Below are 23,059 nucleotides of genomic sequence, written 5' to 3'. Positions count from 1 at the left end.
ATATTTCACACTATCAAAGGCAGTGAATGAATTTTAATGTGTTTTTTTAGGTCACGAGGGCTGTGTGGAGGTTCTACTGGAGCAGAAGGGTTGTCGCTGCATTGACGGGAATCCGTTCACACCGCTGCACTGTGCTGTGTGAGTGCACTGCTGTTGGAAAATATTTACAGTGGTACCTCGACATACGAGCACCTCAACATGCGAGCATTTCGAGATACGAGTAAAATTTTGAGCAAATAATTATCTCTAAATACAAGAAAGTCAGGTGGCCAAGACATGAGGCTGTTTATTATTCTAGCGCACTGACTTTTTTTGCCGCATCTCTTTAGTGTATAACAGATATCTATGAGCACTGGGTGGAGCGTTGCATTTTTTTCCGTCACTCAGCGCGAATGACGGAGCAATCGATAATACGCGGAGTACAGTGTTCCCTCGCTACTTCGCGCTTCAGCTATCGCGGACTCAGAGCTTCGCAGATTTTTTTCAGGAAAAAAAATTAAAGATATTAAGTTAAAATTATAAATTACATCATTTTACATGAGGTGGAAAGAAAATATTCGATAAGAATTAGTAATTGCATCAAAAAAAGGCCAAAGAAATGGTCAATAACATGGTGAGAGTTCAGGAATCGCATTGATGACGTCATGGCTGTTTACAGGCGCATCTTCACCGCCCAAAAAAAGCAATGTTCACAACTCCCAATAACCATGTTTCTTACGTGCAAAAAAACTGCAGAAGATCCCCCATCCGGACTACTATGATGTTTTTGCTTGGTGGTGCTCTTGTGCACGTGTTATACGTTTCTCTAAGCATTTTTGAAAGGGCACGCCTACTTCGCGGAAACGCAGCTATTGCGGGGGGTCTCGGTCCCCATGAACCGCGATAACCAAGGGAACACTGTATATTAACCCTAACCCTTACTTCTCATTGGCTGCTAATAAGAACCTTGTGTGATGTCTTTGGTCGCAACTCCCTCTTTGTAATGTCTCTGCGAGCACTAATTTTTTCAGTGTGTTTTTTTTTTCCTTAGCCTGTTAGCTCCCGTTGGCGTAGCGATCGCTAATACAAGACTACTTTTCGTTGGCAAGTGGTTGTGCGTTATCCAATTGTGAGGACATTTGTGTGCATCATTTTTGGAATATTTTGAAGAGAATACAAAAGGAAACAACCCATCGATAGTTAAAGTGAGGGTAGAGGCCAGGCAAACAGCCAACCCGGCCGGGAGAACAAAGGTATAATGATTAGAATTAAGTTTAGTATAAGGTTGGATTAAATTTATCTTTGAGTGTCTGCATCGTAATCCAAGTTCATTTAAATTTGTTTGTTATATTACGATTCACTGGTGCAAAAAGTCTCCCCTGCTCAAAACAACCCCCCATTTTCCAATCCAATATCCTGTTTTTGGTGTTTTTTCAGACGGTTGGAGCAAATTAATTTATTTTTAGTTCATTTCAATGGCAAACGTTCGTTCGAGTTATGAGGATATCGACGTACAAGCTCAGTCCCGGAACGAATTAAGCTCTTATCTCGAGGTACCATTGTACTTACTTTGTGTAATTGAGGGTGATCAAGCATAGATTTTTATAATTAATTCTTCTCTGCTCGTTATTATACACCCTGAATGGGTGGCTAGTCGATCATTGGCTCAAGGATACGAACAACCATTCACTTTCATACTCATACCTGGGGCAATTTAGAGTGTCCAATCAGTCTACCGTGCATGTTTTTGGAAGGTGGGAGGAAACTGGAGTACCCGGTAGAAACCCACGCAGGCCCAGGGAGAACATGCAAACTCCACACACCCCAGGTAGACATGACCTGGACTTGAACCCAGGAAGCCGAGGCGCTAACCACTCGCGCCGACGTGTTTACCACTCGCGCCACCGGGCCGCCCAATCTCATAATTGAATGACTTTTACTCCCAATATTTCTTAAATCTCCTAATATGGCTTGAAAAGCAATGTTGTGCTCTCACAGACTTCGCCAAAAGTTGATTCCCTTTAACCAATGTAACGTTAAAACAAGAGAACAACTTAAATCTCGCACTCATTTACTCTATCAAAAACTTGCTTTAGACGTACAAGCAACACACTTGTGAGGCATTGCAAGAGTTGATACAATCACAAAAAAGAATTAATTCGACATCTGTCAACTCATTTTCCATTTAACAGTATGAACGACCATGAAGCCTGTGCATCTTTACTGCTGGAGGCAATGGGATCAGATATCGCCGGCTGCAAGGATGCCAAGGACAGGTGTGTCTGTATTACAAATCATTTGCTTACAGCTTTGTAGTTACCATATTAGTAACAATTTTGTAGTTTTTGTTTGTTTACAAAACCTTCTAGAGGGCAAGTGACTATTTTTGTCAATTCTAAAAAAAAAAAAAGACTCCATAAAGACCTGGAGTCCTTATGGACGCAATATTAACATCTGGAAGCAAGTGTGGCCTCCAAGACCCGAAATGTGGTTATAAATTTGAATTTTCATTATTCATTAATCTTCCATACCACGCATCGTCGTAAGTGATCCGAGGATTGCTGGAGCCTTTCTCAAACCAAGTCTAACAGTTAGTGGTCGGTTGGTGAATAAGGGAATTTATCCAGCAGCAGATGGGGGAGACAAAGTTGGAAACCTTCACGAGGTGTCTCCTGAGAGGCCGCTTGCCGCGATCTGCGAATTCCAACAAATACCACTCAGAGCTGCCAACAAGGAACGTGGCACCCTACGTTTTTCATCCAGCCGGAGATATTCGACTGCCCCTCACCTCCGACTACCCCCCGGATGAACTAATCCGTGTTCCAGTGGCAGCTCTAGCGCTGTGTGAAGGTAATCCTCAGGCGCTTGACGTGACTTAACAACAACAACAACAGCACCAGATGGAAGAGGATAGTCCAAGGTGGGAGAGTTTGTCAGTCAGAATGTCCGGTATTATCGTGTTGAAGACTGAGCTATCGTCAATGAATAGCATCCTCACATAATTCCCATGGTGCTCCAGGTGGCTCATTGTTGTGTGTGGAGCAATGGCGATAGCATCCTCAGTGGACCTGTTTGCTTTATAAGCAAACTGGTCAGGGTTAACTGGGGGAGGGATTGCATTCCTGATATGGCGGGCAACGAACTTTTTAAAGCACTTCAATGTGTGCTTTGTCTGACATAAATGAGCGGTAACAGCTGCTTATTAAGTTACGCATTAAAATTGGATGCTTGCAACGTGTGCCTCTTTGACAAGACTGGAGCTTGTCTCAGCTGCCTCCTCCCAAATCAGATCAAATTTTGCTTAGGATGGAACTTTCCGTCTGTCCCGTTTCCAAGCAAGGTTAAACTGAAGATGGAGTGTTTTTTTTTCTCCCACTTTGTCTTTCAGGACACCCCTCCATGCGGCGGCATTCTCAGGGCATGTAGACTGTATCCAGCTACTCCTTTCACACGATGCACCAGTTGACGCTGCAGACCAATTGGGTCGCACCGCGCTGATGATGGCGGCTGAGAACGGCTGCGTCGGGGCGCTCGGTACACATATATGACTTGTGTGTTGATGAAAGGGCAATTTTACTACTGATTTATTTTGTGTGTACTGGTCTAGAGGTTCTACTGAACAGCACCACTAACTGCCTCCATTACACCGACAAAGATACCAACACTGCGCTGCATCTGGCTTGTAAAAATGTAAGTGTCCAATATTCCTCATCTTTTATGCATAGACACACTCCCAAAATCAGCCAATGCTAATAGGTTAGCTTTCACAATTAGTGTTAGCGTGCTGGCTTCAAAGTCAATTTTTGATAAACAAATGTTAACTGGCATCAAATCAGCACTGAACAAAGATTTTCAGGAGATATCAACGCTATGCTAGATGTGAAATGCTTTCATTGACCCATGGCTACCTTGTAAATTATGTCAAGGATACATTACAGTAATACCCTTTACATACGAGTGTACCGACATACGGATAATTTGAGATACGAGTAAAATTTCCAGCAAATATTTACCTTGAGATACAAGACAAATTTTGATATACAGTGGTACTTCGAGACTCAAATGATTGGTTCCCATAGAAATGGACTAAAAACTAATTAATTCGTTCCAACCCTCTGTAAAAACACCAAAAACAGGTTGTTGGATTGGAAAAATATTTTCATTTGTTCTAGTTATTTGTTACTCTGTCAATAGATGGAGAATTAGAACAAATAAAAATGTTTTTCTATTCCAATGTCCAGTTTTTTTTGTCAGAGGGTTGTAACAAATTAATTTGTTTTTGGTTCATTTCTTTGAGAAACTTTGATTTGAGATACGAGTAAATCGACATACAAGCTCAGTCCCGGAACGCATTAAGCTCATATTTCAAGTACCACTGTATACTATAACAAGTGTTCCCCGTAAATAATGTAGACCATACATGGCTGCGATAATCGAAAAACCGTGAAATAGGACCACCCTTATTATTACTACATAACATACTAGATATCAGTTGACCTTTTGTGCTCCGGGGTAGAACAAACTTAAACTCAAGTATTGAGAAACATCATGAAAAGTTTACATGTATAGTTTCACAGGTCCCTGGTATCATACATGTAGGCGACATGACTAATTCCTGGCTATCTTTGACACCATTTAGGGAAAAGAAGACTGCGTTTTGCTCATTCTGGAGAAGTTGTCTGATTCCACGCAAATAAACGCCACAAACGCTGCGCTACAAACGTGAGTTCTTCACCACTCCACGCAGTCCTGGTGTAGTTGATATCTGCTTTAATGATGTCTTGCATACCTGTCAACTTGTACGTTTTACACGTATTTTATACGTTTTTTACCATTTCAAATCATGTACGCACCGACTTTTGTACGGAGAAAATTTTTGTTTAAAAAAAATCGCCAATATATATGAAAACCGATCTCAACAAGACCGTTTTGGCTAAAATCCAGATAGTCTGGTAGGCTGGTAGCCAACGACGCTACTGTCATCGATCGTTACTATTGTCACGGTATACCAGCAAAAATTATCCTCAATCGTATATATTTTTTTAGGGCTGCATACGGCAATATCGATAAAGCATGCGCATGCGTAGATATACATAGAGTAAATATCGTGGAAGCAAGCGTGGAGGAGCCACCTAGTAAGAAACGAGTTACCGCGAGTAAACAAGCGTCGTACGGTGTTTGTAAAGTTTTTTGGGGGGTTTTATGGGGAATCATAATCATTTATAAGGGCAGTTATCGGCAGAGGTTGACAGGTATGTGTTTTGTCTGTTGACAGTTATGTGTTTTGTCTCTACAGGCCTCTCCACTTGGCGGCCCGCAGTGGACTCAAACAGGCAGTCCAGCAGCTGCTGTCCCGAGGGGCTAACATTCAGACGGTGGACGAGCACGGTAGGATGGATCAGCCTCCATGCATGCATGCTAGTCCTCTCACATTAGCATTTTTTTTCAAGCTTAAATGTTGCTCCAGTTGTCTGTGCTTGTTTTTCCAAGTTGCATCGATTTTATAGATCGGGGGTGTTCCAACCTTTATCTCAGAGGGCGGCATTTGGAAAAATTGAAAGACGCAAGGAGCAACTATATATATGTGTACAGTAGCATCTCTACTTCAGAGATTATTGACTTTTTTCATAACTTGAAATTTTCGTAAGTAGAGCAGTACTTCATATGTAAATTCTGTAATTTGTTCCATGGTCCTCAAAAAACTACTAATTAACCCTTTAAAATGAAATTTCCCCAACTTAGTATTATGAAAGATGTGAGAAACACACAAAAATGAAAGTAATTTGATTTATTAATGTAATTAAATTAATAACAACAATGCAAAAACACTGTGCAGTAGTACAGCGCAGGGAGGAAGAACGATATCTAAACAACTTCTAATTATAACAAATATGTTCAAAATAATTTCATTCATCTTCCATACCGCCCATCCTCGAAAGGGTTTTTCTTTAAGTTCATTAAAATGTGAAAATTCAAAAGTCGTAATATGATGGGATTAAATTTATCACATTACGAGATTCAAATCCTTGAGTTTTGCTTATTTTTACATGAAAAGTATTTCCGGTTTCACTTTGTTGACGTAAACTGATGTAAACACAAAACTGCTTTTGGCCAAATGAGAAGATTGTAGTAACACTAACAATTACGTGAACCATAAGTTGTTTGGTGAACCTAAATTTCACTTTTGGCAACAAAAAGGCATTACACAAAACAATTTGGAATTGTCGTGTTCATGTTCTCAGTTGCAAGCAATCTATTGAAACTACAAATGTTCTCGTTGACACTAAAATATGTTTCTTTTCCCTGTAAGATAGTGTTACTGCATCTGTACGCATTGAAAATATATGTATAAAATAGGGGTAAACTGTTCAATTTGAAAAGTATGTCATAAAAACCAACTCACGGGATGGAGTTTGAACACCCCCTGTGTAGCCAAATGTGATTCCACCCCATGCTTGTGGAGGTATGTTCCAATACTTTTGTCCAAACCAAATGTGCTCTCTTCCCCTTCTGTATTTTTGTGCGTTGCCAATGCACTAACGCAAGGGGTGCTGTCCCTCTCTCGCTCCCGCCCCTTTGGCCATCCCCATTTTTTGGCCCTTTTGCGTCTCTCTTTAATGCAGGTTTGACCCCCGCTCTGGCTTGCGCCCCTAGCCGCAAGGTGGCCGACTGCCTGGCACTCATTCTGGCTACCATGATGCCTTTCTGCTCCCCTTGCAGCTCCGGCGCCCCCTCACTCGGCGCCCCACTGAGGCAACCGCCCCCCAAGGGGCACAAAGACCCCATTGCGCGGGTTCCGCGTAGCAGCAGGAACCCCTCAGGACCCTCCAGCGAGGGAACTACGGAGAACGATTCGGAGGATTCGGAAACTTTCTGACACTTTCTGTTGGGCGGAATTCCGCTCGCTGCCAGTTTTCCAAGATTTCTCCACACGGGTGCTCAAAATCCAAACTGACCTCAGCACACCCCTTGTCAAAAGCCATCTTATTTTTTTCTACCAGTACAGTGTTCCCTCGCTTATTGCGGTTAATGGGGACCGGGACCCCCCGTACTAGCTGCATTTCCGCGAAGTAGGCATGCCCCTTCAAAAATGCTTAAAGAAATGTATAACACGTGCACAAAAGCACCACCAAGCAAAAACATCATAGTAGTCCGGATGGAGGAACTTCTGCAGTTTTTTTGCACGTAAGAAACATGGTTATTGGGAGTTGTGAACATTGCTTTTTTTGGGCTGTGAAGATGCGCCTGTAAACAGCCATGACGTCATCAATGCGATTCCTGAACTCTCACCATGTTATTGACTATTTCTTTGATGGAATTACTAATTCTTATTGAATATTTTGTTTCCACTTCTTGTAAAATGATGTTATTTATAATTTTAACTTAATATCTTTAATTTTTTTTTCCTGAAAAAATCCGCGAAGCTCTGAGTACGCGATAGCTGAAGCGCGAAGTAGCGAGGGAACACTGTATTTAACTTGTTCTTATTTTGGTTTGTTGCACTAAGTAAGCAACCTTTGTCCAAGATTATGTTACTAAACTATTCACACATTTAGATTCATTCACTCATTGCTTGCCTTTGACGATGATAATCCAGTTTATTTAGCGTATTTTCTCACATAAGCCGTATTTGTAACTAAAAAAAGTGATGACTGACCAAAAAAAAAAGAGATTTTCCCTTCAAAGTAACAGATTTTTACTCCCTATGAAAACTAAGAATATGGGGGTGAAAATTGGGAATCGGGAGGTAGCTTATATGCGAGAAATTGTAAAATTCAACGATTATTAGCATAAGCCGCATTTGTAACTAAAAAAAAGTGATGACTGACCATGTACGAGTTTCAAAAAAAAAAAAGATTTTCCCTTCAAAGTAACATATTTTTACTCCCTATGAAAACTAGAAATATGGAGGTGAAAATTGTCAATCAAAGGGGTAGCTTAAATGCGATAAATTGTAAAATTCAACGATTATAGGGCAATTTTAAGGGTGCGGCTTATATGCGAGAAAATACGGTAAGATGCGTATGGTTCAGCCATTAGATAATTAATGAGATATGTTAAGGTTATAAAATAAGATATATTTAGGATTTAAAGGAAATTGATCACCAGAATAGAAAAATATTGCCCTATTAAAAAAAAATGACCAAGTCGCATTTTTTAATAGGCCCATAACTTATTCACTTTTTAGTTTTTTTCACTGATAGCCTGTTTTAGGTTTTAGATATCCCCCAAAAATATCAATATGTTATGTTAACAGATGCTTGTTTTTCTCCATTTCACTATAAATACGTATTGTTTATTTTTGGTAATTGATCATTTAAAAAAATGCCCACCAAAAATGCAAAAACAAACCAAAAAAATTCAAGAACATTTATATTCCAATGCAAATTATTTGGCTAGAGCGACTTATTGTCTAAAATCTACAACAACTGCATGAAAAGAAACCTAATCATTTGAAAAGAAATGTCCCTTCAGCCATACAAAAGGATGTAAAAATTTGGAAATTGAAATATGAGTGAAGTCATATTTTTTCTGTGGTATGACAAAAAGTTCAAAAGACATAAATGTTTGGTTTGAACAGTCATAATTTTGGACTGAAAAAATTTCTATGTGAACCTCTTAATATAAGAGCATAGTTCTTTTCTTTAGTCTTAGTTACTTGAAGCACAAAGTAATAGTGGTGTAGAAAGTTCCACGAATACGCACTGCCTGCATGTTTACCTTAAATCGAACAGGGTAGCCGATGTCAACTTATTTGAGTTATAATTAAATAACAAAAATATGAACACATTCCTTTTTAATCAGGCATGCTCAGCCTCCTACGTGGGAGCTTTTCTTTGATTAGTTATTATTTATATATATATACTTTTGTTGTTTTATTCGCGCAATGGTACACAGCACTTCAATGTAAAAATATTCACTTGTGTTTGACTACCTACCAGCAAAACGTGCCATCAAATGTGTGCAGTGCCTTCACATCTGCTTCTATTAATTTTGTTTGAAATCTTCCTTTTGAGAAGGTCACCTGAATCACAACCAGCATATTTCTTTAGACATTGACTACTATGAAGACCCGAATAATAGTAGGCACTGGAATAATATTAGGGAGTGGAAAATCCAAATAAATTAATAATAGTAGGCACCGGAATACTACTACTACTATTACTACTACTACTAATATTCATTATTTTTGGAATTTTCCACTGCCTACTATTATTCCACTGACTACTATTATAAATTCATTTGGAATTTTTCACTCCCTACTATTATTCCAGTGCCTACTATGAAGACCCAAATAATGGTAGGCACTGGAATAATAGTAGGGAGTGGAAAATTCCAAATGAATTAATAATAGTAGGCAGTGGAAAATTCCAAAAATAATGAATATTAGTAGTAGTAGTAGTAGTACTAATATTGCGGTGCCTACTATTATTAATTCATTTGTAATTTTCCTCTCCCTACTATTATTCCAGTGCCTACTATTATTCGGGTCTTCATAGTAAGGTGTACTATGGACAAGGCTGGAAGGTCAACACAAATGAGAACATCAGGTTATGTTCATTAAAGAAAGGATTTCATTTAATAATGTACAGTCTTCCCTCAACTATGATGCGACTTTACTCATCGTGTATTCACTTTGTGATTTTTTCTGCTATTAATTATCCCCCATTTTTCCTTAAGTTAAAAAAAATGTGAAAAATCCACGCTGAAAGTCTTAAGCGGAAACCACTCTTGCTACTCAGACTCAGCACTGGAAAAAAAGGTAGTTATAATAGGGGTGACCCTACTTCGTGATTTTTCGATTATCGCGGCCATGTCTGGTCTACATGAACCACGATATTTGAGGGATTACTGAACTCCAGAAAAAATATACGCAAAGTACATATTGTCTTATATGGGATTGCTCTTATTTTTGGTCACTTATTTCTTTCCACATTTTACACCCGAGTCACAGTGTTCCTGTTATGCAAATGTTCCAAATATTCATGTGATGCAGTACTAACAGCTCACATGCTATTAGCCCAAAAGCTTAAAAACAGCTTCCCCACCCTCCAAAAGAAGCCCCTTGTATTTCAAAGAGCATATTTAATAGCTTGGCATTGTCAACAATGAACAACAACGAAATTCTCTTTTTATGTGCAATACAGACCGACAAAAAAAAAAAAAGTATCCTTGGATTTACCTGAAATCCACGGCCATTCGTCAACTGCCATTAACCAACACCCATGCATTAATTTGACATTTTTAATATATTTTTTTAATGCTCAAGATGTTCCTAATTTGATCTCATCAGCGTGACCTTGATACACCAACGGAATCCGTCCAAATCTCAATACAATTCCTGCATGTTTCGTTTCCACGATGACCAACTCAATAATTAGTCTCACATTCCCAATCCGATAGATTAAAACCAAACAAATAGAATAAACCAAATGTTACTTCCATTGATATTTATTTGAACAATTTGCGACCATGTCCTGACTATAGTGGTACCTTGTGTATTAAGTTTTATGTACATAAAAAAAATGCGGAGATACTTGACTTTTATTTGACGGTGTGAGTATTTCGGTGTGAAGAGATTTTTTTTGGAGATTTGTTATCTGTAATAATATTTGCTGGTAGTAAAATTAGTGGCCAGTTATTGTTGAAACTGCCATCTCTGATACTGCTCTTTTGTATAGCGATGTATAGTGCTTTGTAATACAAGCTGTTAAAATCTAAATGAACACAAAACAAGCTTCATGAATCGCGCCAGCAGTTCCTGATGCAGTCCGACCACACTTCAGTATTTTTATATTCCAACTGTACACTTTAGAAAAAAAATAAATCAATGTCTTGCAGTTTTGCTTTTGTCTTTTTTTAATATGTAAAATAATGACTAACACACAAATGTATAGATCAATGTAAATCATGTTTTAATAGTTACACAATCTCTATACATATTCAAACTTTAAATTACAATATCAAACTATAGTAACAGGGTCAGCAGGGTAATGAAATAAAAACTTAATCTCCAAGGTTTTTAAAAATATGTTGAAATTGTGTCATATGGAATGTTTAATTACATGCTCGTTCGTCTGTTGGTAAATAAAATATTTAAAAATGGTCCCGGCGCTCAACAAATGTTGGAGCCCGTTGTCCAGCATCCAATGGGTACTCATATCAACAATTGACCCCCAAACCAGTCCAGTGGTCGGGCACCATGAGGAAGTATTTGTCCATGGCCTCGCAAAAGCGGGCACGGTACAGCTCGGGTGACACTACGGTGGGCATCTTTCCTGCACAAAGACAATACCGTCATACCTCGACATACGAGTGCTCCGACATACGAGCAATTTGAGATGCGATTAAAATTTCGGGCAAATATTTATCTTGAGATGCGAGACAAATTTTGATATACGAGCATATAGCGTACACGAGAGGCTGCTCATAAGAACATCATGCGTACTGTCTTTCCCGTCAAAACTCGCTCGTGTAATGTCTCTACGAGCACTGGGCGGAGCGTTGCATTTTTTTCTGTGTTTGAATTTGATGAGACTTTTTTTGTTGAGTTTTGTCAAATAAATCTGTTCCTTGGCGGCAATCCATTTTAGAAAGTGACTGACTATCTATTGTCGTTAATATGTGACCTGTGCCAATGATCCCTTACCTTGACCTCCCAGAATTCCAGTGGATTTGACAACCATCTCCAGCCTTTTGTCCCACGTGAAAGTCCTGATGTAATCTGCGAGAGGATGGAGAGTTTTAATTGAGCAGGTTTTTAAAAAAACGACATAAGGGTTGTTACTGGGGTTACCAATGATCCCGACCACCAGCTGATTGGAGGCGTCATCGCGTCCCACTAGCAGTGAGTAGTCGATGATGAGGTGGCTTGACAGGAAGTATGCGTCGCTGTGAATGGCAGCACGCAGCACCGACTTGCAGTGCGAGCGGATATACAGCGGGTTGTCGTAGATGAGTTTGAGCAGGTTTTCGTCCAGCAGCACCACCTCACAACTCTCCTTGCCTGAGTCTGTCTTCACGTTGCGGTTACGCAGGGAGCCTTTTAGGTCGAACACCTGAGCGGCGAGGCATTGTGGATATCTCAATTCTCATCCATTTAGAATAACATGATACAATATTTAACTTTAGGGTCAGTAAGTCAATCCTACTCTTACTTTGATCTATTTTGGACAGAATTTTAATCTTTACACTGGGCAAAGAGTTGGGGAAAAATGGTTATATTAGGTCTGACAGCTGTTTTCAACTCATTTTGAATGCTGGCTTGATCTTATTTTTATTCCTTTTAGTTTACTTAGATCTTTTTGGGATGTCTTACAAAACTTTTTTTTCAACTAAAGGTACCACCTGTGTCTGCAACAATATACATACCTGTACACTTGTACGTTTTATACGTATTTTATACGTTTTTTTTACCATTTCAAATCATGTACGCCGTACAACGACTTTTGTACGGGGATTTTTTTTTTTTTAAATCGCCAATATTTATGAAAACCGATCTCAACAAGACTGTTTGGGCTAAAATCCAGATAGTCTGGTAGGCTGGTAGCCAACGACGCTACTGTCATCGATCGTTACTATTGTCACGGTATACCAGCAAAAATTATCCTTAATCGTATGTATTTTTTTAGCGGTGCGTGCGGCAATATCGATAAAGGATGACATCCGCATGCGTAGATATACTTAGAGTAAATATCGTGGAAGCAAGCATGGAGGAGCCACCTAGTAAGAAACGAGTTACCGCTAGTAAACATGTGTCGTGCGGTGTTTGTACGTTTTTTTTCGGGGTTTGTACGGGGAATCATAATCATTTATAAGGGCAGTTATCGGCAGAGGTTGACAGGTATGAATATATTATACATTAGTGATGACCAAACAAAACTAAAGCTCCAAAGCTTGTGTCACTCTAGTGAACCATTGTGTTTCAAATGAAATCGTCATAACTGCTAACAAGCCACAGCTGTCACAGGACTAATGAGGTCTGAAGCATCATCTGTCCTGCTTTGGAAGTCATCATTTACATCGGTTAATTTTTGATGATGATGATGATGATGATGATAGTCCGTCTCATGAATAAATGGCCTTTCATTGTGAAGCCACCACTTTATATTACCATAATGCACAAACAGTAATACACTTGAATACGAGTGCCCCGACATACAAGTAATTTGAGATACAAGTACAATTTCGAGCAAATATTTACCTTGAGATATGAGACAGATTTTGATATACGAGCGAATAGCCTACGCTTATGAGAACATTTGTGACTCAAGCATGTTTGACCCATATAAGGAGTGATACATTTGCTCCAGTTTTTTTTACCTAGGTCTACAATGTCTTCTGTGTCTGTGCTTGCTACTACTGTCTTGCGTTCCCGAATGTGGGATAAAATAAAGTTCTAATCTAATCTAAAAAAATATTCAGTCAGAAAAAGGGACTTCAAAACGTTTTTCGCGTTAATCCAAAGTAAAATCACTTCAAATTGGCATTTTTTTTTAATAAAAACTAAAATAGCTTTTAGAAATGTTGTTGGTGGTGGGTGGTAATATTGTTTGTATTTGATGTTCAACTTAGATTGATCGTTTTTTTTTTATTAAGGGGTTTGAATGAGTTATTGGCAAAAAAATAAATAAATAAAAAGGTTTACATGATACTCTTTGCTCATCTTTTAATGAGGAAATTTAGTGTACTGACCCTAAATCTAGACATTCCATACCTGAGCCATTTTACGTCCATAAAAAAGGTTTTCCATCACAAGTAGGTCCAACTTCTTCTCCGTGTTGTTTTGTGAGTTTTTGTACCCAATCCGGTAAACACCGAGAATCTTCGCCAGAGCGGTGGGCCTCTATGACACAAATAAATGCATCATTCATCGTAAAGGACACACATATATTGGAATCTGTGATGCATACTTTCTGTTGCACAGCTCCAGTAATGTAGGTAAAGTAGTGAGGAGCAAAATCCAAGAATGACTGGACTTCCAGTCTGGGCATCTGCTTCAGGATGAACCGGTCATCTCGGGGGGGAAACAAAACAAGTTTTTCTTAACTCAAAGAGCGAATATAGCAAGCAAGAATAAAATCTAGTTTGTGTATATTTACACGTAGGCCAAATTTGTATTAAGAAGTAGTGTGACTTCAAGATAATATCACTCAATTAAAGTATAAGTAGCCTTCAAAAAAATATCACTGTAGAATGAAAAAGGCATTGGGTGAAGAGAGTACGAAGTCACAAATAATTGATTAGATTGTTTTTTTTTTCTCTCAGTACGTTATCTACACAGCAATCCCTCGAATATCGCGGTTAGCGAAGACCAAACATGGCCGCGATAATTGAAAAATCCCGAAGTAGGGTCACTCCTATTATTACTTTTTTGCCGCTACAGTGCTGAGTCCTAGTACGAAGAGTGGATTCCGCTTTCAGCATGGATTTTCAAATGTTTTTTGGATTAAAAATTTAATAAAAAAATGTCTTCAGAGCTGAGTCTTAGTACCAAAAGTGGCTTACGAGTTTCAACATGGATTTTCCAATTTTTCTGAAATTAAAAAAAAAAAAAAATACTACATATTTTTTCAAATACCGTATATACGCATATATGGCGCATCGTATTTTCAAAACTATATGGCGCACCGCATTTAAAGGCACAGGGGGCAGTAACGAGTGCTATTTCTGTATTTGACACACACACACAGGACACACCGCTTTTAAAGGCGCAGCCACAAATGGCAAAACTACACCAGCTTAAACATACGGACAGACACTAAAAACACGTTTTTAAAAAGGCAACAAAAGCAAAACTGAGTTCGGTTGTATTTATTTAGCCATTTTACAATGTACTCGCGTCATCATCTCCCACAAATCCATCAGTCCTCATTTTCTGTGTCCGAATTGAACAATTGTCCAAATGAGTCATCGAAAATGAGTTTTATACGTTCGTCCAGGCAGCCACAATCCGTTCGCAAATAGTAGCTAGCGTAACTAGCCCGGCGCTGCCCGCCACACTTCGTAAAGCTGTGTTAATGCGGATGTCCAGCGGTTTTCAAGCATCTGTAGTTAGTGCATTTACCAACTGTGCAAGCAGACACGTTCGTCCAGGCGGCCATAATCCATTCGCAAATAGTAGCTAGCGTAACTAGCCTTTAATTAGCGCTTCAGTTAAGCCTCCAAGAATGACGGCAAGCTTAGAGTTCATTTTCGTGACTTGGTTTTTCACCGCTGCTTTGGGGGGCCTTAGAAACCAAACCGAAATTGTTTTTCAATAAACACATGCCCACACTACATACGGGTACCTTGTAAGGGCGTAACTTTAACGTCTGACCCCACCCACGTCCGCCTTCTCTCTATGTAAGAAGCGTGTCGGCAAGAAGTGTTCTCAGTCAGGCTTCAGAGCTTACACATGGCGCTCTTGTAAGACTCTTATAGTCGTGAAAATACGGTAATTAATAGCGGGGGTAAAAATCGCAAAGTAGTGAAATCGCAAAAAGTGAAGATGCGATAATCGAGGGATTACTGCAGTGCTTCTCAAATAGTGGGGCGCGCCCCCCTGGGGGGGCGTGGTGCGATACCTGGGGGGGCGCGTGTAACCCTGGGGAACAGGATTTTATTTGGCCGTACTAGTATAAAGTGTAATTGCGCATCCACTACAGTAGCTGGCAGTGGCGCTCTCATTTATTTTTTATTTCAGGCATTGATGCACTTAAAATCTTTTCTGTTGCAGACTTAAAACAAGATTTAATAAAGTTATTCTTTGTAAGTTTGACTATATTTCTTTCTTTTTTTCCTTTTATTTAATGTTAATAAGGATAAAATGTTGTACTTATAACAATTTTATAAAATGAATTTAATTTATAGTCACGGTGGGAAGTGGGGGGGGGGGCGAAAAGATTTTATCTTCTTGCTAGGGGGGGCCTAACAGAAAATAATTGAGAAGCACTGGATTACTGTATGGTAGTGGAAATTCAAGTGAATGGTCCAACCTTCAGTTGCATAGAAGACAGCTCCTGACTTCCCGCCACGTGCCTGCCAGTTGACGCAGTGGGACAGCGAGCGAACAAAATCCTCCTCAGCACTCTCCAAGATCTCTTTACGCATCCTGTGGAACTCATCCGCGTAGTAGATGCGACAGTAAAACTTGGCGTTGGCGTCTGAAAATTCTAAATAAAAAATGAGAGGGAAGGAAAGACTTCAACTTTCAATAAGAACAAGTGGAAATAAGAAAAAAAAAACAGGCAAAAAACATACGCAGCTCAATGTGTGGATTCTGAGATTGTTTCTTCTGTTTATCAGCCACATCCGTGTCCTCTATTGAGTAGGAAGAATAAGCAGCGGTGACTTTATATGCAAGTGGCAGCACAGAACGCTCATGTAGATATTAACACTCACTGAGGGGGTCGGCTTCTGTGTTGCTGCGGCTCTGTGTGGATGACTCGGCAAGCCTGGCGGGGCTGTTCTTTGCTCGGCTCTCTCCACTACTCAACAAAAGTTACCCATAGTTAGCTGATATATAATTCATTCTCAGTTGAGCAATTTTTTCATAGTAAATCGGAGACACCTGGTAGGTTGTGACATTTCGTCCACTACTGTGTTGGATCCCTTGGATAAATCATCCAGGGCCGTTCTATACTCCTTGCAGCTGTGGACAAAAGCAAAATATATGTACATATTCAAATATACTTGAAAAAATTAAATGTAACAGATTAAGGAAAACATTTTTTTATATATTCTATATACTATCGCGATTCAAAACGTGACGATAAAACAGAACGAGGAGGTTCCCAAAGGAGCACTCTCCTGGACCCCTTCCTGGGATTCCAAAATGGGTGGGTACTCTGAGCTGCCATTTGGTGCATATGTGACAGGGTGAGTGTGACAGGGTGAAGTAAGTGAAGTTATAAATGAGTGCAGGTGTTAAGGTAAAAATGGACTCACACAGCTATGACGCGTGAAGCGTGCGCAAAGCACGCAGCTATGACGTAATGGGTACGCGCGAAACCGCAGCGATTACGTAATGGTCGTAGACCTGTGTATAGAATAAAAGCGGGGTTGTCAGACACTTCACTAAGTTGGCTTGAACATCACATCAACGGACCTGTCTGATTATTTCACCCGTCTTTTAAAGGTATGTTGTTTGGTTTTGAAGATCGATTGAGTGTGGGATTTGCAAGAGACAAAAGTTAGCATGTGAGAGAGGACGTAATGCTTAGTGATGGTTGTTTACTTTTTTATGTGTGTGCGTAAATGTGCGAGTCTCGGGTGTATTGTTTACAGCAAGCTACCTTCGGCCGCCGTTATAACGGTAGCATGATAGTATGCAGTATATGACGGCCGGAACAAAAGGTAACAAGTTACAATACTCATAAGTTATGATCGTTTATGCAACAAGTACATTGTTTTGGATTATAACGGGTTGTTAATATATTAATATGTATATATTCGGGTGTTATTTTATATTATGTTTTGTGTGAATTGCTTTGATATAACTAAAGTTGGCTTGAAAAACAACAAAGGACCTGTCTGATGATTTCACCCGTCTTTTAAAGGCAAATACACTACCTCGTAAATTCAGGGGTACAACACATACAAAAAACAGTCAGGCCCTGTGATATCACTCGCTGGTTTTCTGTCCAAGAGCCAAATGGGCTTGAAATATTTGTTGGTGCATTTTTTTGGGTTTATTTTACAAAGAAAAAGACTATGGATTGTGGTTCAGTGAAGAACAATATATAGAAATCAGTAAATCAGTAAAGTATTCCTTGAGGTCATAGGGCAGGGGTGGCCAACCCGCGGCTTGCGAGCCGCATGCGGCTCTTTGCCCGGTTTCATGTGGCTCTTACGTCCATATCAAAGTTTGTATTTGTGTTTTATTTTTATTTGCGTGTGCGCTTCGCTTGAGTTCAATACAGTAGTTTTGTCCAATGCGCATGTGCTTGGGATGAAAATACCTCAAAGTTTCCCAGTAGGAGCAAGGTCATTTGAGTAAACGTTTTTAACAGAGTGGGAGAGCTCCCGTGAACCAGAAGCGACAATGAACGGCGTCGCGCACACAAAAAGTATCCCAAAGATCGAGCGTCGGCTGAAAAAGCCACACCCCCTGCGAGGCAGACCAAGGCGAGAGTGCTCAGCCGGGAGCAGCCAATAGGAGAGCGAGGTGTACACCCACGTGGTGGGCGCGCTAGTTAAAAGCCATTCATAATAAATGACAGCTCACAAGGAGCGAACGTTGCGCAAAAATAGGCTCTGATTTTATGACAGAAGTCCCACTAAGTAACATGCATAGAAAAAGAAAAACGCTATTGTAAATTATTATATTTTTGTTTGTGGACTTGGTTGAACTGAGAGTTTGTCTGTGTGAGACAGTGCACACAATGTTCATTGTTGATAATGACTGGCCTGTGCTGTTAGTACTGTAGGAGTCAATTTATGTCATTACTATGCTGGTGTGTGACATTTACAATAAATCTGTGTGATGTGGCTCTTTGCGGTAACACAGTAAAAAATGCGGCTCTTTGCGGTAACACGGTAAAAAATGTGGCTCTTGGTCTCTGACTGGTTGGCCACCCCTGTTATAGGGTGACTTCAATACTTCTCAAAGCTTTAACCTGTATACCAGCTACATCGCTCCCAATAAATTGCGCACTACTCTCGTCTTCTCTGCGCAGCAGCACTCCTATGTCGCACAGTAGATAAAATCCCAACTTTTTTTTTTACCCCTTTCCCCATGATGGTGCCGTTTACGCGGCAGCCAGTGGCAGTAGCTTTGTCTACTCGTATTTTTTTTGTGTTTTACAGCATGTTTTACATGAAGAATTAGAGGGAACACTGTCATGCACCTGCTTATGGCAGGTGTGATACCCATGTGCCCATATCAAGGAATGATGATGTCGCTCACACTGGTACTCAATGCGCTCAGGGAGGTTGTCTTTCTGCCCAGACCAACGGAAAATTAGAGGGAACATTGCGCCCAGTTGAGTGTTTTTCCCACAGTTGGAGACATTGTGCTTGCTCAGAGGTCACTACTTTTACCATATTATTGCAATATTACCATCATCTTGGACCATGGGCGGGCAAACCGATCCTCGGGGGCTGCTGTGGGAGCAGCTTTTTGTTCCAACCGATCAATAACACACAGTATAACCAATGAGGTTTCTTCTAAAACAAGTAGCACTTAACTGCAATTCAATGATTGCATTTCTAGAACACTAAATTGGACGAAAAAACACACCCACTACGGCCGGCCTTTTGTGGAATCGTTTGCTGTATATTGGACAGTTCTAATTATCAGTATGACTGAAAATGCAATGTCACAAAAACAAGACAAGAGACCATGATGTGGTTCAGTTAAATACGAGTTTCATACCTGAGTGCGAAGGCAATAATGGAGCTTGGCTCCTTCTCGCAGATTGCGATGGGCACACGTTCATGCTCATACATCAGATAGTGCTTATCCGGTTCACTGCAATACAAGAATTAAGGTTATAGCTGACTAACTTAAGACAGACATAAAATATATTGAGAACTGCAATTCGCCATATCGATATGAAAATGTCTTTTCAAATATTTATGTTAAAATCACCAACAAGATCGGCATGTACATCTTTACATTAACAAGCCATTGTGATCGGTCGTAAATATTGTCTGTCTGAGGCTGTCGGCACCCAACTTAGATTCAGCATTGCTCTAGGGCACATGTGTCAAAGTGGCGGCCCGGGGGGCCAAATCTGGCCCGCCGCATCATTTTGTGTGGCCCGGGAAAGCAAATCATGGGTGCCGACTTTCTGTTTTAGGATGGAATTAAAATGAAGAGTATAGATGTATATTAAATTTCCTGATTTTCCCTCTTTTAAATCAATAATTGTAATTTTTTAATCAATTTTATTTCTGTGTTGATTTGTGTTCTGCGACGTGACTGCCATACTCACAAAGGGAAGGGAATGGAATTGTAACTGTTGCCTGGCAAAAAGTTTGCTAGAATAGCCTTCATAGTGGACTTCTCCTTCACCTGACTGTCAGTAGAGCCCAGCAAGTGTCCGTCAAATACATCTGTTCACCCAGAGAAATGGAAAATACATTTAGAATAAATACATATATGTGAGTACATTTAAAAAAAGAAAGGTTTGTGTGTATGCACCTTCTGGGATACTGACAGAGTCTGGCTCTGTGAAAGAGGGGCCTGGGGTGAAGGGTTCAACTCCAGCTTCCCCGGGAGACAGCAGCACAGTGGAGGAGGAGCATATGGAGGGCAGTGTGTTGAGGTGACGATCCTCTGTCCGAACCAAAATGAAAACATTTTTTTTCTAGACAGGATTTCACACAAACTTATTGTATTCATACCTTTGTCACCGTTCGGCACAACTGGTGAAGGGTTGCGAGGTGAAGATTCCAGGGTGCTCTGTTAATATGAAAATAAAAGACCTTTTAAAATGCAATGGAGAATATATGGTTGGTAATTAAATGCATCGCGCAGACCTTGCCGTCATCAACGGTTGGCTGTCGGTGGCGGCCCGGGCTCGGAGGGACGGAGAGACGCTTGCGGCCTTTTTCCTGCTGGAACAAGTCTTGCAGCCTGTGGGGAGAGTGAGCAAAATAAATCATCGACTTTCCCAAAAATGTTGGTGGAGGAGTAGCTGTGACTCTGACTTGGTGTTCCACGACTGCAGCATCTCACAGAGGCTCTGTTTTTTGACTACCAGAGACTCCACCACTGTCTGGAGCTGCTGTGGAGAATCAAGACCACAGGCTTGAAGTCGAGCTTGTAGCTTCTCAATCCAGTTGCGCAGCTCGGCCTCTTCCATCTACACATAAGATATGTGTTATGAATGTAAGGAAGAGGGAATTTACTTTATATGCAAAAAGGGAGGGAAGATGTACATCTTTCTGGGCGAAGAGATCCTCCATCTTTTCCTCTCGAGTCTTACTGAAGGTCTCAATCTTGAGCGAGGTGAGGCGGTCATCGATAGCCAAGTAAACCTGCGTTACTCTGAGATCAGAAACACAAAAGTATTGTCTCTGTAGTATAGCTATAGCTAGTTTGTTACAGTGGAACTTCTGGATTTATTTCTGGATGCTAAACATTGATTTGCCTGGATTTTACCCGGTGCTCGGACGTTTGGTCGCTGGTCTTTTAGTCGCCGCTCTTTTGGTGCCCGTTGGTCACCGTTAGGTTAGGGTTGTAAGATTGTATTTATATATTAAACCCTAATCCTAAACCTAATCCTAAACCTAATCCTAAACCTAATCCTAAACCTAATCCTAAACCTAATCCTAAACCTAATCCTAAACCTAATCCTAAACCTAATCCTAAACCTAATCCTAATCCTAATCCTAAACCTAACCTAACCCTAACTCTAACCCTAATCCTAACGGCGACCAAAAGAGCGGCAACCAAAAGAGCGGCAACCAAAAGAGCGGCAACCAAAAGAGCGGCAATCAAAAGAGCGGCAACCAAAAGAGCGGCGACCAAAAGACCGACGACCAAAAGACCAGCGACCAAACGCCCGGTCAGGATTATACCCAGTATGTTCAGTTTGAAATAATGGAATAATAAATCTGCTTCCTAATAAAGTTATAAAACAATTCTTAACTATTTCACGATGTTTTTCATATTCATAAGTAGAGATGGGAGATGCACTAAATGTATGCATATATGCTATATTTACTTAAAGAATGTTGAATGATCTTGATTCATTATAATTGACGGTAATAGATGTCAAATCCATTTGAACTCCTGTCAGAGGCATGCAATGAATTAAGAAATGCATAAAACAGATAAACAAAGATGATATGATTTGGGATTTCTTCAAATTCCTAACCATCTAAAGAGCAAAAAAAGGTAAGTAACTTCACCTGTGTTTGACTTTAAAGGTTAAAAAAAATCCAGTTGGAAATGATATAAGTTACTCTTTGTGACTAACATCCACCCCCAATATGTTGCAGTTCAGATAGTCTATTTACTTTTGGGAGAAGTCTTTTAGGTCCTGCTGTAGGATGGCTTTAGAAGGCCCCAGATTCCTGATAAATATCCTGGGACGGGGTAGGCAAATCTCCAAAAGCCTTACTGAGGTGTAGCTGAAAGGGATAGAGTGTACATTTCATTTAGGCTAGTAATGGATGAATGGCATTGGAGTGAATGAGGGCTGAGGACTTGCCTGAAGGAAGCCACCATCTGGTTGTAGGAAAAATACTGATGGTAGTCTTTGTGGATGGAGTGGCCGCAGGGCTCCGCGTTGGCCCGCCTGGTATATTGGTGGCCGTAGAAGTGGAGCTCCAAATATTTAGCAAAAGACATGGACCATGAATCATTGGACAGTGGCACAACAGGGGTCACCTGAAAATCAAAGGCAAGATTAAAACACACAAAGCAAGATAAACTTCAAAGTTTACTATCACAGACCTGTTTACAGATGCGGCACCAAGAGTAGTTAAGGATAGTGTGTTGGTAACCAGGAACGGGTGAGTCCAGTTCTTTTAACACAATTTGCACGCAGCCGTTACCGTGCACAAAACGGCGAATGTGGTGAACCATGGGAGTCTCACAGAATATGCTTGGACACTGATAGGAGGACCTGTAGGAAAGGAGTTTTGAGATAATATCACAATAGAACCTACAACGAAAGCCAGCCTCACCCAAAAAAAATGTAAGTTCTTCAGAAAGTATCACTGAATGTTAAAAGTCAGTTGTAATCAAGTAGAAGTGGCCATTCCGTGCAGTCGTTAAGTGGCCAAATGAGCTAGTCTTTAAATCACTGAACTGTTTTCCCTTAATTAATAGGACTCTATCTATAAAGATTTATTTTAGATGGTTTATTGTGTTAAACTTATTTTTACACTTGTATGATGGTATATTTTATGTATACAGTCGTACCCATACTCCCAAAATTAATTGGTTCTAGAACATTTTTCGTAATTTGTAAATTTCGTGAGTAGAGGTGTACTTTATATGTAAATTCTCTAATTCGTTCCACGGTCCTCACACAACTCCCAACTAAACCCGTGCTGGAGCCTATCCCAGCTGATCCGGGCCAGAGGTAGGGGACACCCTAAATCGGTGGCCAGCCGATAGCAGGGCAATTATCGTAAATCT

At 40.2% G+C, this 23,059-nt stretch overlaps 2 protein-coding genes across 4 annotated transcripts in view; one reads left to right on the top strand and one right to left on the bottom strand.

The window, feature by feature from the left end:
• The window catches only part of ankrd44 (ankyrin repeat domain 44), a 32,747-nt gene extending 23,524 nt beyond the window's left edge, over positions 1 to 9,223 (top strand). Inside the window, exons 21-27 of one of the 2 annotated variants that reach the window (XM_077727963.1) lie at positions 51 to 138; positions 2,172 to 2,255; positions 3,368 to 3,513; positions 3,587 to 3,669; positions 4,619 to 4,701; positions 5,276 to 5,367; positions 6,603 to 9,223. In XM_077727963.1, coding sequence (XP_077584089.1) covers positions 51 to 138; positions 2,172 to 2,255; positions 3,368 to 3,513; positions 3,587 to 3,669; positions 4,619 to 4,701; positions 5,276 to 5,367; positions 6,603 to 6,856 — 830 coding nt within the window. In that variant the 3' untranslated portion in view covers positions 6,857 to 9,223. The remainder of the gene's footprint in view (positions 1 to 50; positions 139 to 2,171; positions 2,256 to 3,367; positions 3,514 to 3,586; positions 3,670 to 4,618; positions 4,702 to 5,275; positions 5,368 to 6,602) is intronic. The other variant, XM_077727962.1, reaches the window with a different exon arrangement.
• A 1,649-nt stretch (positions 9,224 to 10,872) lies between these two features.
• The window catches only part of pikfyve (phosphoinositide kinase, FYVE finger containing), a 29,622-nt gene continuing 17,435 nt past the window's right edge, over positions 10,873 to 23,059 (bottom strand). For both annotated transcript variants that reach the window (XM_077728021.1, XM_077728022.1), the window contains 19 exons: positions 22,370 to 22,541; positions 22,125 to 22,303; positions 21,931 to 22,044; positions 20,848 to 20,956; positions 20,617 to 20,771; positions 20,446 to 20,542; positions 20,311 to 20,368; positions 20,108 to 20,242; positions 19,899 to 20,019; positions 19,337 to 19,432; positions 16,532 to 16,612; positions 16,363 to 16,448; positions 16,222 to 16,281; positions 15,957 to 16,133; positions 13,893 to 13,996; positions 13,697 to 13,825; positions 11,777 to 12,038; positions 11,630 to 11,704; positions 10,873 to 11,258 (listed from right to left, as the gene is read on the bottom strand). In XM_077728021.1, coding sequence (XP_077584147.1) covers positions 11,143 to 11,258; positions 11,630 to 11,704; positions 11,777 to 12,038; positions 13,697 to 13,825; positions 13,893 to 13,996; positions 15,957 to 16,133; positions 16,222 to 16,281; positions 16,363 to 16,448; positions 16,532 to 16,612; positions 19,337 to 19,432; positions 19,899 to 20,019; positions 20,108 to 20,242; positions 20,311 to 20,368; positions 20,446 to 20,542; positions 20,617 to 20,771; positions 20,848 to 20,956; positions 21,931 to 22,044; positions 22,125 to 22,303; positions 22,370 to 22,541 — 2,326 coding nt within the window. In that variant the 3' untranslated portion in view covers positions 10,873 to 11,142. The remainder of the gene's footprint in view (positions 11,259 to 11,629; positions 11,705 to 11,776; positions 12,039 to 13,696; positions 13,826 to 13,892; positions 13,997 to 15,956; positions 16,134 to 16,221; positions 16,282 to 16,362; positions 16,449 to 16,531; positions 16,613 to 19,336; positions 19,433 to 19,898; positions 20,020 to 20,107; positions 20,243 to 20,310; positions 20,369 to 20,445; positions 20,543 to 20,616; positions 20,772 to 20,847; positions 20,957 to 21,930; positions 22,045 to 22,124; positions 22,304 to 22,369; positions 22,542 to 23,059) is intronic.

This window comes from Stigmatopora nigra, chromosome 11 (genome assembly GCF_051989575.1).
Source record: "Stigmatopora nigra isolate UIUO_SnigA chromosome 11, RoL_Snig_1.1, whole genome shotgun sequence".
Taxonomy (NCBI): domain Eukaryota; kingdom Metazoa; phylum Chordata; class Actinopteri; order Syngnathiformes; family Syngnathidae; genus Stigmatopora; species Stigmatopora nigra.
This window is presented reverse-complemented; position numbering and strand designations above follow the sequence as displayed.